The 18,004-nt window shown below is 42.7% G+C and overlaps 3 protein-coding genes across 6 annotated transcripts; 1 reads left to right on the forward strand and 2 right to left on the reverse strand.

Annotated features, from left to right (window-relative positions):
* Positions 1-71: 71 nt before the first annotated feature.
* On the reverse strand, positions 72-4,632 carry LOC127376995 (WAS/WASL-interacting protein family member 3). Of its 2 annotated transcripts, none has more exons than XM_051424511.1 (4): positions 4,147-4,632; positions 3,039-3,105; positions 1,465-1,791; positions 72-540 (listed from the first exon to the last, which is right to left on the reverse strand). In XM_051424511.1, exons 2-4 carry the CDS (start codon positions 3,088-3,090, stop codon positions 323-325), a joined length of 597 nt encoding a protein of 198 aa, XP_051280471.1. In that variant the 5' UTR covers positions 3,091-3,105; positions 4,147-4,632; the 3' UTR covers positions 72-322. The 2 variants fall into 2 exon arrangements, with proteins under 2 accessions (XP_051280471.1, XP_051280470.1); XM_051424510.1 differs by having other exon boundaries at positions 1,465-1,815.
* Positions 4,633-6,707: 2,075 nt separating this feature from the next.
* On the reverse strand, positions 6,708-12,967 carry wdr6 (WD repeat domain 6). Of its 2 annotated transcripts, none has more exons than XM_051424463.1 (7): positions 12,883-12,967; positions 12,452-12,565; positions 12,130-12,294; positions 8,960-11,762; positions 8,570-8,647; positions 8,189-8,305; positions 6,708-7,938 (listed from the first exon to the last, which is right to left on the reverse strand). In XM_051424463.1, exons 2-7 carry the CDS (start codon positions 12,519-12,521, stop codon positions 6,876-6,878), a joined length of 4,296 nt encoding a protein of 1,431 aa, XP_051280423.1. In that variant the 5' UTR covers positions 12,522-12,565; positions 12,883-12,967; the 3' UTR covers positions 6,708-6,875. The 2 variants fall into 2 exon arrangements, with proteins under 2 accessions (XP_051280423.1, XP_051280422.1); XM_051424462.1 differs by having other exon boundaries at positions 12,813-12,932.
* A 427-nt stretch (positions 12,968-13,394) lies between these two features.
* LOC127376994 (uncharacterized) lies at positions 13,395-17,981 on the forward strand. Of its 2 annotated transcripts, none has more exons than XM_051424507.1 (4): positions 13,395-13,678; positions 15,397-15,452; positions 15,591-15,759; positions 16,714-17,981. In XM_051424507.1, exons 1-4 carry the CDS (start codon positions 13,474-13,476, stop codon positions 17,070-17,072), a joined length of 789 nt encoding a protein of 262 aa, XP_051280467.1. In that variant the 5' UTR covers positions 13,395-13,473; the 3' UTR covers positions 17,073-17,981. The 2 variants fall into 2 exon arrangements, with proteins under 2 accessions (XP_051280467.1, XP_051280469.1); XM_051424509.1 differs by having other exon boundaries at positions 13,395-13,582.
* The last annotated feature ends 23 nt before the right edge of the window (positions 17,982-18,004 follow it).

The following is an 18,004-nucleotide window of genomic DNA, read 5'->3' on the forward strand; positions in this document are numbered from 1 at the left end:
TCAACGGGAAAGTCAAGAAAAGATGTCAAACAACCACAGTTTTTATTATTTACCTTTATTAGGGAAAACATTTTCAAACCCAAAATGCAGTTTTTCAAAACATGATAAACACACTGACCTAACAAGATACCTTTGTTTGTTCAAATATAGAAACATCACTCACTGCATCACTACATTTATGTACATCACTCATATGACATTTGTATACTGATATTTAAAATGTAGCAGTAATAAAACCAAATAATACACTAGAGAAAAGCAGATTCCTATGTTCTATGCATAGGAAAATACAAAAATGAACTGTCCCCGTAGCACTGATTCTTCAATAGTGTATCTGTCTCAAAAGCAGCATGAGGTTTCTGATGCGTTCGGCACGGCAACGAGGTGACTGGTGAAGAGGCAACTCGAAGAAAGAGAAGGTGAAGCTCCGCGAGAAACTGAGGTTGGTGACGGGACGCAGAGGTGGGAGACGGGGAGGACGAGGCACCCGGCGCTGGGGCAAAATCCTCCGCCTCGCCCGCAACCCTCTACCCCCTCCACCTGCAGACACAGAGCCATGGACACGGAGAAAGTGAAAGCAAATGTTAGGAATTTGATTGCCCTTAAAACTAATGCCTGTAAACTGCTCCAAAAAGTTAGTAAGTGGACCTTAAGCTCTCAGCAGAAAGTTGTTAGACTACTACAGAAATATGAAAAAGGACACGGCCTGTATTCATCAAAATCCTAAGTGTGAAATTTTGCACTTAAGTGAAAGATTAAGCTACTTTAGTGGTGATGTTAGATTTGAACAAATGGTTCCTTTTGAACGACTCTTACAGAGGAACGAATAAATTGATTCGCAAGTGGAAGGGATTCAAAAATCCTGCTGTATGATGCATGCGCAGTTAAGAGATTTAGTTTTATTTCGGACTCAGAAAGTCTCTCTAGGCCAGAACAAACCCATAGGAAGAGAGCTGAGGTTTGAAGCCAATCTGATATAGTGGCCAAATGGTGTAATGACAACAATAGCGACATCACTTGATGCACACTGGCCCAAAACTACTTTTTCCCATAAGGTTAACTTGGAATAGATGCAGCTGTAAAATGGTGGATACATTCAGTCCCTGCGAAATTACTCATTTCGCTATCAGAATTTGAACCATTCGGTCCAATAACCTGTAGAGAGTCTAGAAGAGAAGCACGATTAAATAATTTTATCCCTATTCAAGTTAGCAGGTTGGCAGGCAGAAGTCTAACCCTAACAGCTACTGGCTTTTGCAGAAGATCCAAGTAATTTAATACCTAGAAATTCAACTTTTTTGACTTCATGCCACAACTTCCAAGTTGCAAGTTTTTTTTCTGAGGTAGTGTAAACGTTTCTTCAGAAATAAAACAATTAAAAGTAAACATACAGTAGGTTGACATTATTTTTACTTTTGTTACATGGTTAGACATGAACGTGACAGACCCCTGTTCCAGACATACCTGCGCTGTCCTGAAGGACTGCAACAGGTGGAGATGGAACCTCAGAGTTAAAACTGGAACATGAAACTTCATTGTCATTCTGTCTCCCGCGATAAGGGGAGGATGGCGTGGGCTGAGGAGCAGGAGGGGGTGGAGGCGGAGGCGGAGGGGGCCTCGGCGGGAGAGGTGGGGGGATTGCCGTGAAGGAGGATTCGGAGAGAGCCAGGCCGCCCCAAGGTGTCATGGTGGAGTCTGAGAGGAGGATGGAGGAGGGCCCTGGATGAGGGTGCGAGGAGGAGGATGATGTTTGCTGCTGGCTGCGTTTTCTGCGATTAGCCTGATGGAGAGCTGGGGAGGAGAGAGGTGGCTTGGCTGTGGTAAGAAAGGTGAGATAAGAGGGGAAAATAAAAAAAAGAATGGGGAGCAGTTAGCTGAAGTGGTCTGGCTTAAAACCCCATGTAAGCAAACATCTGTTCTGATGAAGTGTCCTTGAGTAGGACACACCAAGTTCAGAAAAGTAAACTTTGTGCCATGTGTAGCAGGGATTAAAAATGTATTGAATTTTCTAATCCAATGGATAACTTATTGCCCAGAAGTAATGTAATATGACATCAGTGCTGGATCCCAGTTACATTATATACTATATATGTATATACTAATACTATAATTTATTCATTATGTATCTTACAGTGTATTATGGCAGGAGGTGCATGAAAAATGCTGACAGGAAGTGGTACAAGCATCAACAGACATCAAACTGCCTTGTGGGATATCAATGTCATACTCAACCAGAGTGATATTAGGATACATGCAGAACTTACTTAATGCATAGTTAAAACTCAGATGGATTGGGTAAATATGTCTGTATTAGGATAAAGAATGTATTGGGTCAATATATATAGATAGGAGGACTGCTTTTTTCTTCTCTATTGCAAACACTTCATGATTTAAGCTGATAAGGCTTATGTTTATGTTTACTTAATATTTTACAAAAACAGTAGCATCACCTATCAGAAGAAGAATATACAGGCCTGGAGCTGTTTATGAAATTCAGCTGAAACTGCACTGTACCAAAGTTATTAGTTTTGAAAGAAAGGAATGCTCCATTGGCAATTCCTGTCTATAAAAATGTATTATTATGTGTATGTGTAGATTATAAAGGCCAACAACAGATGAGTGGAGAATAAACGTTAAGGCTTTTTTCCTGCAGGGCCTTTGTGGTAGAATAATTGATGTTCCTTTGGTAATGTTGTCTCGAGGACCACAGAGTTTGTAGTCGTATGTCCAGTTCCCAGCACACAGGCGCTGAACAACATAACTGAATAACATGGATATTAAGTGTGAAAACTATCAGTAAATGGTCTGTTGTACAACAGGTATAATCAGTATTTCCTACTTAGTACTTTTGTACTTGGGTGAATCCCAATGGTAGTATCAAAAAAGAAATTTTTAAACTTCAATAGGACTGCAACATTGAAATTTATAAATACAAAACACATCAGGTTTTCAGATTATCTATCTATATCTCTAAAACATGCTCCTGCAGCATAATAGCCTCTGTCAAATGAGAGGTGAATGGGTGATAAGTGGATCACCTGTTGTTTTACCCCCAGATGAACCAATGAGAGGCAGCCGTTCACGTGACATCACCAATCCGGGGCCCTGACAGCAGAAATAAGTGTGGCTATTTCACAATTGACATGCTCACACTTGTAGCAAATACGTTCACAGTTTACAGCGCGTCTCGTTCATCATTCACACACTACACTGCATGAACAGTCCGTACACACTGCAATATAAATATGCATTGATTTTGGCATGGCTCTGTAGTTTTTTATGGTCCCCAGAGGATGAATCCTACTGAATTTGGTGAACAGCTGACTCTAGCAACACCAGCAGGTCAAAGTTTTTACTATAAATATCTCAACATCTACTAGATAGATTGACAAAAACATGGTAAACATGACCTGTTGCATTGTCACTGAGCATGTTAGCATGCTGACATTAGGATTTAGCACCAATGTGCCAGGCTGGCCTCACAGAGCCGCTAACATGGCTGTAGTCTTCTTTCTTTATCCTCCACTTTAATAAAATCCTCTTTCAAAAACCCTTGTCACTTATTACTTGTTCCTTGACCCACGATCCAACTGTTCATTAAATATTATTGAATTTTTATGAGATAAATACATAACCACTTTTAACAGCTTTTTATGTGAGATAGAAATGTTTTAAGAACGCAACAAAAAAGAGAACAACAACAGGATATAGATACACACATTGAAAGAGAGGTTAAACACAGGGTTTGGTTATTAAAAACCTTGTTCCAGATTGTGCTGTGGTTAAAGCACCAAAAGAGCACGTGTAAGCTCATAATGCACTTTAGACTCTCAGAATCTTGTGTCCAAAACAACTTTTTTTCAATTTGGCATTTTAAATTCAGCATTTGGCTCTTCTGCGAGTGTGACTGTTTGGAAAGGGAAATGAGGAAAGGTCAGTGCTCTGTCCTTGCAACAAACATGCAGATAAACAGAGAAAAATAATAAAAAATCCTCTAAAACGAAAGACATCTTCGTGACACCAAGTTTCTGAAAAGCTCGTATTGAGAGTTGCAGATTAGAGTTACAGTAAGAGGCAGGAAATAAACACAGTGAATGGCACATCATCTGAAGCAAGCTGGGAGAGAGAGGGAGAGAGTATGTATACCTCTTTGATGGGTGTAAATTGTCACCCTTCTGTACTTTGACAGCAGAATAGAAGTCACTTCCTGTCTCTCCACATGTTATTTGAAGACTGAAGATTAAATCTTTTTCAGAAACACACGTCTTCCCTTAAAACATAAAATGTATCCCGAACATACATCCTGGTCTTGGAAAGCATGTTCCTCTCAGTGCCTCATCTTACACCCCCTCACTTGTCAATCAGTCCTTTCCTTCATTTTTCTGCCTCGTCCATCCTGTAATGTCTTCACTCCTCTCTGCTTGTCTTTCTTTCCCTGTTTCTCTTCTCTCTTTACCAGCAGTGACGCTCAGTGCAGCAGGTGCTTCTGCATTTCAGTTTGGCCGTTTACTCCCTCCTCGCCCGCCTCACCATTACCTTGTCAGCAGTGATGCTTTCACTCTCCCTCCTCTTTTTTCTCTCACCCTTTCTTCCCCTTGTAAGTGATAGTGGTGGTTACACAGGTACTTTGTGCTCTTGCTTTCCCTCCCTCCTTCCCCTTTTCTTTCTCTCAACAAGAGGGTTGCACCTCTCCTCTTTTGTAGTTTTGGAAAGTTTCATCTCCTCATTCTCCAGCTACCTCCCTTTCTCCTCCCCTCTCTTTCTCCCCCTTTACTGGTCATCTTCAAGGTGACATTAGCTTTCTTTCTTCCTCTCTATTCCTCCTTCTTTCTCTCCGTTGTGAGTGGCAGGTGGTGAGATGGGTGCTTGACAAAAGGCAACGTGAGACGAGGCTTAAATATTAAAATATTCATGGGTACCTTCAGTCGGCCCCTTCATGGGCTCTGACCCCCATCCAGCCCTCCACACACACACATATACAGATATAGACAACTGTGCAATTACACACAAATTTCATTTACCCAGCGTCTTCGATAACATCAGCATTTTAGATCGTCTCTCTCTCTCTCTCTCTCTCTCTCTCTCTCTCTCTCTCACACACACACACACACACACACACACACACACACAGGGATACAGGTGCACACTTAATCTGACATCTATATTTAAATTTCAAGCAAGCGACTGTGAATCAACACACACTCGTACACACACCCTCTAATCTACAGTGTATGACATTTAACATGGCGCAGGTGAGCATGCTGCTAACCGTCTCACACTTCATCTGACACAGCTACATTTGCATTCCAGTCAGACACACATGCACACGCACACACACACACACACACACACACACACACCAAATATGCAAAAAGAAGTGCGCACAGTCTCTTATCAACCTGCCACTTAAGCAGTGTTAGCATTTCATATCACAACACATTCTGCTTCAACAGTGCTAAATTAGCATTTCAGAACACATGCACACAATATAATCACAGTATGAGTGGGCATGGTTATACAAACACACACTCCAAGTACACATTCTTGACTTACTTGTGTATTAAAAGTTGAGCTTTGAATAATCCCAAAACAAATACTATTTCCTAACTCTGTGGCTGGATATAATAAACTGTGCATGCACAATCAATCACTCACACACACACACACACACACAAATTTCACACTATGTGTAATTAATTACTGTTCTATTCTTAACATTTATACAAAGTGTGAATAGAAAAGCAAATAGTTGCAACACAAGAAAACTGACACTGACACACACTTTGGTACTTCTATACATGTGACGACCCTCGCAGACTCAAATATTTCCTTACAGTAATGGTAACCTTAACCATCACCACTACACGCCCAACCAACTCAGTCTAACCCTAATATAAACCTCCATCTTATTACCTAGCAGGTTTCTGGTCCCCAGCTCCAGGTCTACTCAGAGACTATCCCCTCTCTGCAGTGCTTAATCAGTATCTGAACAACTCCTGCAATAACATTTTATTATGTATACTTTCACATGTTGTCTGTCTATCATGATGCCAGGATGATTTTTGTGGGGGGGCAGCAGCTCTTCACTAAAACAACATGGATTTGAGTGCCTTGCTCAGGGGCACTTCCGGAGTAGGTATTAGGCAGTGGTGGAGTTTTAACCATAAAGTAAATATAAATCATACATCTTGCCAGTACTTAGTTTTTTGGTAGAGACATTTGGTGAAAGCAGACTTTGGTTTGGCCTTGTTCTTACTAATAATGGAGTCCCAAGGCTCTCTTTAAGTAAGTGGCTTTATTTCCTGGCCGGCAGAGATGTAACATGCTGCTTTAAAAATAACTAATTTAATTTCTGCCATCTTTGTGCAGTGTGGTGCTATTCCCTGAAGGAGGCCACAGATGGCCCAAACACATCAGAGATGGTTTTAATGTTCTTTTGAATATAGCCATGAAAATTTTAATGTTTCCTTGATGAGCACCAAATGCTTCTGGTGCTTAGTTACACGCAGATATGCAGACCCACATCTTTTCTTTGGATTTTTCAGGCTATGAGAAATGATAGTAAGGTTTTAGTTTGAGAGAAGTCAATACAAACTTTAACTAGTCTAAAAATCTGTGAGAGAAAACTGTTCATATCTCTTCGCATGGGTTTGATGGTGATATTCCTACTGTGACTAAATGGCTTACATAAGTGCAATAACAAGAAATCAGGAGAATAAATATATTTTATTAAAAATGTAAAAATTACCAAAGTAAAATTAATTTTATATCAATTAATACAGCTTCAATTTACAGATAATTCATAAATAATAATTTTTTAAAAAAGGTCCACTGAGAAAGTGAGTGTTTGGATCGCTGATAACTTTTGATTCAAGTTATGTTGACTTTTCTTTTGAAGCCACTTTAACTCCTTCTCTTCTTGTAGTCCACGTCTCTGCGTCCATGTCTGTATATCTGACTCGCAGTAGCTGGAAGCCCTGGCCACAGACCAGCACCCATCCCGTCCTTCCTCTCTTCTTCATGCTCTCACAGGAAGCCTTGGAACCTGTCTCGCTGTTTACCTCACACTCTGTCTTACCAACGCTGTCAGTCTCTGTTAGGTTTCTACGCTCACCAGCTGTCTCAACTCCCTCCTCATCACTTGTCTCACAAACTGGGTCACCTGTCTCGCTTTTGGCTTCAACAGGTTCTCCGCCCTCGGCCTCATCAGCTGTTTCCTTTTTGCATCTCCCACCTGTCTTTTCCTCTGCTGTCTCACACATCGTTTTTAATCCTGTCTGACTCCCCTTCACTCTCCAAATTGCAGTCTCCTGCTCAGACTCAAACCTTGTTTTCCTTGTTTTATCTCCTTCCTCCTCCTCCTCTATCATCTGCCCCTCCCACACTGCGAGTCCTGCAGCATCTGCAACGTGGGAGCACAGCGCCCCGATGTGGCTGATACCAGTACTGCAGACACTCCACAGGCAAACCCTCTGATCTGAAGAAGTGGAGACCACGAGGGCTGGTCTCAGGGGCTTCAGGGCAGTCAGAGGGGCAGCATGAGCCAGCACAATGTGGGACTGGGAGTGGAGATGAAGATTAAGCTGGTTTGAGGGTTGGAACTGGGTTTGTAGAGAAATCTGGGTCTCAGAAATCTGAGAAAACCCTCTGCTGCCCCCAATCTTGCAGTCCTCTGGGTACTGCACCCTAATCGTGGACACTGTCAGCTGCCCATCATCCCCTCCGCTAGCAACAGTTACCAGGCAACCGCCCTCTTGTCCCAGTTTCTTTGCCCAAACAGCCAATGAGTTGACACCACTCTGGTGGGCGGGAATGTTGAGGCAGGGGATTGGCGGTGCTGGAGCACTGCTTGAAGTACCGGTCGATAAGGAAGAAGCTTCAGTTAAATCCCACACGGCAATTTTTCCATCTGTTGCAGCGCTGAACAGCAGCTCATACCTGCGAGAAAGAGACATTAAAACAAACCTGTACCTGTTAGACTTCTTCATATTTTCCCCAAATAAAAATCTGGAAATTAAAAGTTTATCTGGATTTACTGGCCTCTTAATATTGCATCAGCCAGTGACTACTCTATTCTAAAGCAGTGAGTGTTTTACTTTGAAACCTACCTATAACTTGTAATGAAAGCGCCAACATTCACCTCATTTAGGCTCTGGAAATAAAAACATTGGAACAAACTTTGGCTCACCTGTTGCCTTTTCCATCCTCCAGGCTGCAGGCAGCAACACTGAGCACACAGCGCTGGTGGTAAAATGTCTCCCACAACAATTCAATTTGACATTTAACTTCACTGACTGAGAACAATCTGGAAAAGACAAAAGGTGAAAAGACAGAAAACAAGGGGAGAGTGAGGACAGCGTTATTACATGGAGGAGAGTACATGTCACATTCGAGTTATATTTTTCCAATAAATATACATTTCATATTCAGTCGCATTCAGTTACAATCATCATCGCTACCACTTCACTAAAGAAGTTTTTGAGAGCATTTTACTGTAACACTTCTTCAGATCCTGAGACAGAGGTTTCAGATGTGTGGAAAACTTTTAATTTTGCTTTGATGGACCAACCTGAGAGCTCCGTCGCTGCAGCCCAGAGCCAGAAGCCCACAGTCTTTCATCTCATTTACCACCACTACAGACATGTACCTGAAAACACAGACACAACAGATAAGACTAGATTAGAAGTAGAATTTAAAAGGAAAGAGATTAAAGGGGTAACCTCAAGTTCAACTGAAACACAGATGTTTTTCATCATCATTCTTCCAGAAAAAGTCTCTTATATGCAGACTTCAAAAACATTGTTCTTGATGAAAATGGATGCTGGAGTGATGGAAGGAAAGAAGCAAGCAAGGAAGAAGGAGGATAAAGGCTCTAAGAAGTTAGGTATTCTTAAAGAAGATTTTATGTACATATGTGCAGAAAATAAAACACGCCTACATTACATAACAATGAACTTGCCTCGTTTCTGGATCCATTTTCACTGTCTTGTGTCGGTTCCGCCTCCTCTCCCACTGCTCGTCCAATCGATGACTGGCCACCTGGATTACCTGGCAGGAGGGAACCTGTCTCTGCCTGTCCCAGCTGATCAACAGCCGGTAACACTGCATCTGAGCTCGCCCGCCAGCTGACACGAGCAGGGCAGAGAGAGTCTGGTTTCCAGTCTCTGGGCGTGTTAGCGCTGTCACTGTCCGAACGCTTGAGATGTGGTCGGTAATAACTGACAGGACTCTGACGCTGCCAGAGTTGGTATGTAGTGCCAGGACGGTTAAGCTAGTGTCCTCTCCTCCCGTCACCACTATCTCCCAGTCCCCTTCCTCCTTTACTTCATCTTTGAGTCCACCCCTTCCCTCAATTTCGGTCACATTTCCAGTACTCTTTGTTTGAATCTTATTCCCTGTTCCCCTGATCCTCCCCAGCCTGCATACACACCCAATCCCCCTCCCGTGGACGCCCTCTCTCAGGCCCCATCCTCTAGTCCAACCTGCCTTCCCAGCCCAGCTCGGTGCCTCGCCAGGGGGTTGCGAAGCCAGGACAGTCCCTTGTTTGATGAAGACCAGAGCTCCATATCCAGGCCAAACCCCTTTGTGGGAAGGCCAGAGACTCCAGGAGCGATGTCCCCCACCACAAGGCACCGCTAGCAGCCTCTCTTGCCTCACCGGGTCCCAGACCACAAAGTGGATGGCATGAAAGCCCACGATGACGAACCTGGCTTCTCTTTCCTCGTTCTCTGTTTTTTCTTCTTCTCTTCCAAAGCTTCCCTCCTCTTTCCTATCATCTCTCATATCCAGCTTTTCTGTCAAATTGTGTTTCTTTGTCTTGTAGTGGTTCTCACATTCCTCTCCGACTTCTACCTCCTCCTCCTCCTCTTCCTCTGGAATTTCAGGTTCAATAATCAAAACCTTCTCCAACCACTCCATACCCTTGCAGGCCCGCTGGACTCTCAGAACCTCCAGCTGAAGCCCTCTCTTGTTCTTCACACCCTTTCCATTACCCTCTTCTTCTGGGTTTTCCGGTGGTGTTGGACGCACTCTGAAGACCCTCACACAGCCGTCTCTCCCTGTACTGTAGAGCAGTCCCTGGTATTCACACACTGAAGTTACACCCTGTTTTCCATGCACTCCGAACAGGTAGTTCAGCGGGTGCAGTGTGCGGTGACCCACTTCTTTTCTTTCTCTTTCCTCCATCATTTCACTTCCATTTTCCTCACATCCAATCCTTTCATCATCAGTTTGTTTCCTGCCTGTTTTTTCATCTACCATCTTTTGTTCAAGTTTTCCTCCTTCCTGAAACAAAAGCAGAGACCCTCTCCTGTCCCCACACACCCACAGCAACCCCTGTGATATGGACTTGAGGGGCACTGCAGCTGTTAGCCAGCGTTTGGCACATGGGGGGAGGAGGAAGGGAGGAAGGGGATTTACACTGAGAGTCAAGGAACACTTTTCATTAAGTTTTACTTCTATACACCAGCGATAGACAAGTCCTTCAGCGCCTGAAGCTAGCAAATACAAGCTTTTCTTTGCCTCTCGCCAAATAAGACTATGGATCTTCCCTGATCCACCTGTGAGAAGAATCCCACACTGAGGATGAGAGATGGGGAAGACTTGTATGGACCCGCTGAGGTTTCCCACAGCACACAAGTTAACTTTTCCTATTGAGTCTTTCACAATAACAGTCTTTGTTTCCATCACACAGTAAGACTGAAACTCACGAGTCCCTTCCCAGACCATCTCCCACTGCCCATCGCTGTACTGGTAAACTATTCCTTGGTCAGTGCAAACCACAAACTTACTCTGACACCAGCTTGCATTTTCATCCTCTTCCCCGACTATACAAACTACTTTAGGCGAGCCTTGACCAGGAAATCTCAGGTCACTTAACTTCTCTGTCACTGCCTCCTCCACTCTGTCCTTCCTCTCCTCACTCCCTTCTACCCTCCACAACCTCACCCCTCCATCCGCCCCCCCTGTAGCCACCCATCTCTCTTCATCTCCTGTTCTTTCACTGACTGCGAGTGCACGAACCCCGCCAGCTCGGTGTCCCTTCAATGTACGAACCACCTTGCCACCTCCGGCCCAGTCCCAGACTAAACAGGCCCCATCCTCCCCAGCACTGAACACTTTCCCTGGTGAGAGACGCACTGAGAACACCCTAGCCTGGTGTCCATATAGGACTCTTAAACAAGCTGCGTTCGAGTCCCCGCATCTCCCTCCAGGACCCCCTAAAGCACCAACACCCCACACCCTCACGCTGCGGTCGTCCGAGGCTGAAGCCAGCCATCCTTTCTCTTGGAGGTATGAGATGCTGAAGATGACCCCGCTGTGGCCCATCAGGCGTCTCTCAACTGGAGCTTTGTACTCAGAATCTCCACTTTCGTTTCCTCCTCCAGGCTTCCAGACAACCAGCTGGTTGAAAACAGTCCCGCCTACTAAGACAGAATCTTCCCAGGATTCATGTACCAGAAGGAGGGCGGAGTACAGCAGACACCCCTCCAGACAGGAGCGCTGAATCAGGGCATTTCCTGTACTGACGTCCAGGAGGAGAGCACTATTGTGGGCTACAGCCACACAGAGCAGAGAGTGTTTGTCTCCAGGGAGCCAACGGACATCCAGGGCCCAGTCCTGTAGCTCCACGAGGGGACCCAGAATCTCCAAGCGCAGAAGCTCCCCATCCTGGAGATCCACGTGGAGCCTCACCAGCCTCACAGCCTTGCCTCCAAACACTGCTAGGTCATAGAATTTTGGCTCCGAGATGGTGCTCAGTTCTGTGGATTGTCAATACGAGAAGTGAATAAATCTTTACAATCTATACAAAAAATAACAAGAGCTGTCAGTGAGTGCAAACTCTAAACCAACACTGGCCCAGTTCTTCTACAAGACATCACAGCCAAAGATAGAGAACATTTTAATATTCAGAATCTTAATCATTTTTTCATTCATTTTATAACAAATGTGCTCACCACCAAACTAATCTGTTCTTTGGCCCAAAACCTTCTATCATATTTCACTCAAATTGACTAGTCTGAGTTTTACATATCCTGACAAAAGTGAAGAGATAAATCAACCTTTCTGAACAAAACACAACAGAAGAAATTAACTACTCAAAAGACAACAGTTAATACTTATGCTGACCCTCTTTCTTCTCCCCATGGGTTCCTGTGGCAGAGCTCTGTGCTGGGACAACCACCGGACTTCGAGGTCTTATCCCATGGATTCTGCAGTGTTGGAGCACGCTCAGTGAGGCACAGGCTTTAGGGCGAGGTCGGAGACTGTACACTGTCAAGATTGGACCCTCACCTGCCAGGAAAGGGTAACAGTTCTCTATTTGTATTCAGTCTTTTTTCACATTAAGCAAGAAGAGAAGTGACACACTCCACAGCACACACATTTGAAACATATGACAATCCACATTTCATTTGATCTTCCTATGTGCACCACTATACTGATTGCCTACCTGTCAGTAGAAACACATCCTGAAGGAACTCCAGAGCTGTGACTGGAACTACCAGGGCTGCTGTCTCCATTTCTTATTCACTAACTATCACTGAAGACATATTATCGATGGTGCCTGAAAGACATGAAGTGACAACACACAGCTGTTAAAGAAGGACTACGAAGGAGCAAAGATGGCACATGGGTTGCGAGGTTGACTGGCATTTAAAATATGAAGATGTTGTTAAAGTCTGTGCTGTGTACAGTCACCATTCAACTCTCAGTTAGCATAACAAGCTAACAGCAAGAGCATTTCTCATGTTTCTTGAAAAGAAAAGTAACATTTCTTGGTCCATATTGACGCCGCTAGATGCTTTACTTACAGAAAGCTTCAAACGGCGGATAAATGTGTTTCAAATCTGCATTAAAATATATCTATTGGCATCCGCGTACCGCATTGTAGCACCCATGTGTTTCTGTTCGGTGTTCCGTACAGTAACGCCGCGGTTTAACCAATCAAACTACACTGCTGTCTTCTTCACCGCTGATTGGTTAGATAAAAGGTTAGCCGTGTTTACATTGGACAAAGTGATACACGTGACCGACCGTCCTTGAGTTGTGCTGCTTTGATGTGTTTTCTGGAAAAACAATATTTAGTGAACATTAATATGTGTATTGATTTTAAAATGACATTTTTGTTATTTCTTTAACTCTCGCTGAAACGTATTGAGATAAATAAATACATTATTTTCTCTTTACTACAGCAGCAGATAAAATTGTCCAGTTGCAACACTTTCTAATGCCAAGTCTTTTATAAATAGCATAGGAAGTCACATGAAGTATCTCAATGCTCCAATGCTGCTTTATAGACATTGAACTGACAACCTGACTGTCAAAAATAATTATTTTAAGTCATTTAAATCAACACGCTCAACGGTACAAACTGCAATTGCATCTTCCGAGCAGACGGTGAACGCATCAGGAGGCAATAGAGGTAAGAGGTTGGCCGTCACATAGCGATCCAGCTAACTTCACAGCTTAACTATGCCTGGAAAATGTAAATTCCAAAACTCCTGGCTCTCAAAGGGAATTTACAAGGACTGGCTGGCTAAGGACGTCCAGGACATTCACTTCGCCCGATGTAGGGCCTGTGGTAAATCAATCAAACTTAGGACCATGGGCGAGGCTGCTCTCACCAGCCACGCAGGGGGAGCTGGCCACAAAGCAGCGGTCCGCAAGCTACTGGAAGGTAGCTTAGCTTCAATTTTAAAACGGGGGAAAAACAGCTTAGAAAGCATGCCCACATTGTTCAGAAGTGTTTGTTAGTGCATGTGCCACTGACTGATTCATCGTCGCTGTTTGTTTAAGTGGTGTGATTGTGGTTTGTGTTGTAGTAGTTCTATAGTTGGTGATGGGCGTGTGTGTGTGTGTGTGTGTGTGTGTGTGTGTGTGTGTGTGTGTGTGTTTGGCCACATCAGTCTAGATGTGTAAGTGCTGAAACATCTGGATCAGGTCGTCAACCACAGTCCTCTGGCCTTTATCTGTGTGCATGTTTTAGATTTTCCCATGACAACAGTGATGTGTTAAATCTGGAGTGTGATTATATGTTTAATAGTCTTCATTTACAGTCTTTTATATTTTATAGTCGTTCTATTAGAGCTTTTAAACACCACAATAGCCAGCTGCAGTGGAGATGAGGAGCAGATGTAGATCATCTGCAGTCTGCTGAAGTGTCCTTGAGCAAGTGTCCCTCTCGATGGAGCAACTTAAACTCTGGCTCATGATTGGCAGTCACAATAATGACCATAAATACCTTTTTTAACCTTAAAATACAGTAATATACTCACTAACAATGATGTGATTATAGTGTGTTTAACAGCATTTCAATACAATCATTAATGGATTCATTATTGTATTGTAACATATTGTCTATTTTATATATATATATATATAACATTTTTAATTAAAAGCTTGTTAAAATAGCATGGCAGCCATCCATTGATTTGTATCTTTAAAATATTGTGCCCTTTTCAACTTTTTAAGATACAAATTCATGTGTGCTTTTGCTATTTGGTCATTTCTACTAAATCTTTTATTTAATAACATGAGCATGGTGCTGAGAACTAACCCTGAGCTTGATTCGGTCAGTTCATTACATATCACAAGAATGATTTCTCACCTCTAGCCAAACAGATAGTTTTGTTTTTATTTGTTAGGTTTGAGATTTCTGCCTCCACTCCAGTATGATAAAGGTGCTCGAGTGTTTCCAGAGTCTCATGACTGCCAGAATGTTTGAGATTTTCCAAATATACAAATTCTACCATCCCATTATTATCTGAATTTGTGTCTTATTATAGTCCCATACATGGTTTTTGGGTGGTTTAATGTTTGTGGAGTACATTTTTTTACCTTTACAGCAGTGAGATCAGAATCAGCTTTAATACCGCAGTGCTGGAATTTTGTTTAGGGATTTAGTAATTCGGCTCAAGGACACTTTAGCTGGGTGTACACTTGCTGCCATGACAACTGGAACACAAATCCTCCATTTAAAAGACTTCTCACCTTATTATTCAGCTGCACCAAAGCATACTCAGTGTGTCAAACAGTTAAACTTGAATTCAGCCTTAAAACTGATTGAATAATCCCTGAATTTAATGTTTACATTTACATTTACAGAACTCAACCTGAAACCACTTTACTGACATTAAATTTGAGGCTGACTTTATGGACTTTTTTCACTATTTAAGTGTAGATTTATATCCCAGAATAGATTAACGTCCATTTGCAGTCATTACTTACAAAGTCTGAACCCTAAACATACTAGAAGGAGTTATGGTTCAGTGTTTTGGTGTGATGTGGATGTTGTACCTGCTTCCAGCAGAGGGAGGCGCTCTCTGCTTATTTACCTGAAAATCATTGACCTGCTGTCCCTCTCTGACCGACCGCCTGTCCTTTTTGTCTTATTAGCAGGAAATTTGATGATGATAAATTCCGCCGGGCTGATGAATGGAAATGTGAATCAGGTAAATATTCAAAAGTGATTATATATAATATTATTTTAGAGGCAGCTACGATTCATTGACTTATTCATGCGAGAAATTACAAGTCTTCCGCCAGCGTGAAGTAATCATTTAAAACATACTTTAACGTCTCCGTCTCAGACTGAGGAAACCAAGGAGCAAGTGGCCATCTGCCTCCAGCGTGAAGCCTTGGACAGAATAACAGGCAGCGACTGGTCAGATCTGCACCACAGCCCCACTACAAACTCCACCTCCCACAATGCAGAGCTGCAGGATGTGACATTTCCTGCTGCCTTCTTCACAGCACCAGGTACCCACAGATAAAGCTCTGCCACAGTATGTGTTGCCTAGAGATACTCGTTCAATAAACTAGAGCTTTGAATGGATACGTTAACACTGAACTGTGATATTCCAGTATTAAGTCAAAATAGCACTTTTAATTTAGAAAATAGAACTGAATGAAGATCCAATACTTGATTAAATAATTAAATACATATTTTGTAATAAATAAACCTTTGTCTATTTCTGTAACTTTGCGGTTACACTTTTTAAAACATTATTAAACAAATGTCCATTCCTCATCCTGATATTTAGATACTAGTCGCTTCCAGTGCTGCCTTTGTTTTATGAATGAAGCAGTGCACAGGTTTCAGCAGTTGCCAGGTCTGTGTTTAACCAATCAGCAACGCTCAGCCCTGCAGACTCCTCCTCTAGAAGTTCCTGAAACACTGGAAATATTACCCACAAACTATCGTACAGGAACTACATTTAATCGTCTGTTCCTCAAAGGTTTTTGAGGTCTCCTGTGTAAGTTCTTGCGGTGTAAACACCATATATGATACCAGTGGTGGAAAGATATAGTCCATGCTGGGGATGTAACGTTGTGTCTAGTGGTAATGTTAGAGGGCTGAATACATTTATAAATGGATGTCTGGTTCAACTCCAAAGAACTCAGCTAATCTCTGTAGTATTTATAAAATGAATGATACAAGTAGGTGAAACATCCATCCAGGTCACCAGGGATCACTGAATCGTCTAATGGATGGAAATCATATGAATCGTGCTGTAATCCTCATAGTTTCTGGATTTTAGACCAGTTTAGTGGGATTTGCACCGTCGCACCAAAATCTATGAGCAGGTGAAACTGGATGTAATTTTTGCATTTTGCTCTCTCGTCAGGAAAACGATTAGCACACAAAAACATACAAAAACGCATTTAGCAATAGATATTGGACCAATGCATTTTGTAACTCTGACCTCGCAGGCACCTCCAGGCTCATCAGCCAGCGTCTCCACCCGCCAGGCAGCCAGGCGGAGGAAGCGACCCGGCTCTCGACCCAGCAGGACTCCGCCGACCTGTCGAGACTGGAGCACCAGCAGAGGACAGAAGCTCTGGAGCAACAGCAGCAGATGAAGATCCTGGAGTGGGAGAACAGGATGAAGGTACTGGCGTGGGAGCAGGAGCTGGTGAGGGAGAAGAGGAGAGCAGCCCGGCAGAAGGAGAAGGCCTTCAGGATGAAGAAGACTTACTATAAAGCCAAGTTAAAGAAGATGGGCGAGGACGTGCCGCCATCTTCCCCCAGCAGCAGTGAAGAGGAGAAAACATCTGATCCGACAGGATGAACTGTTTTAATAGTTTTATTCTTATCAGTGCTTATTTCATTCTTGCCTTTATTTGTCTAGATGCTATTGAACTGTTACTATTTTTATACATTGATTTGTACTTTAATGCAGACGAAGGATTCTCAGTTGCTTTAAAACAGCTGTTCTTCCACAAAGTGAGTTGAGTACAACACTTAATTTAAAGGTCAACACAAGTGAAAGCTGTGGTGCTAACAGACCTATAAAAGTAGGTTGAGATCAAAATCACAATCATTCTGTTTTGTCTTATGTGTCAATTAATCACAATGTGGCTTCAGTATTCAAAATGAAATGATCTTCATTGATGTTTAAGGCAGTGCTGTAGTCAAGACCACCTTTGTTGAGTCCAAGACCAGGATGAGTCGAGGTTTGAGTCCAAGTCAAGACAGAAAAGAAAGAATGCTTTTGCCATTGCCAGTTAGATGAGTTTTGGCAGCCAGGCATATGATTGCAATGGACATTGATTGGCAACCATGGTTACCAGGCAGCCAACGTTAAAGCCTGTTTAAGATGGATTTTGAATTAAACCAATTTTCTCAGATCAAGTGCGCTTCATCAATGGTTTTGTTTTGAAGGAGGAAAAAAAACACAAGTGAGACAAGTCCGAGGGCAAATACCAACGAGCCCCAGACAAGTCCGAGACAATAGAAAAAATGTCTTGAGTCCACACTTAAGTACTGCAGCGTACAGCAAAATAAGAACATTATTTTAAAGAATATACTGAGATTATATCTGATCACTACAGATGTAGAAATGAAATGACATTCCTAAATGGACAATCTTTTAACATGATTGTACGTGCAAAGCTTCTTTTGTGCTGCATGTTAACATGAGTATGTATGCTTAAACACTTTTCATTTGCTTTGTAAATAAATTTACATTTGCTACAAACTTGGAGCCTCTGCTCTTCTAGG

The sequence above is a fragment of the Dicentrarchus labrax genome, unplaced genomic scaffold, assembly GCF_905237075.1.
Source record: "Dicentrarchus labrax unplaced genomic scaffold, dlabrax2021, whole genome shotgun sequence".
NCBI classification, from domain to species: Eukaryota; Metazoa; Chordata; class Actinopteri; family Moronidae; genus Dicentrarchus; species Dicentrarchus labrax.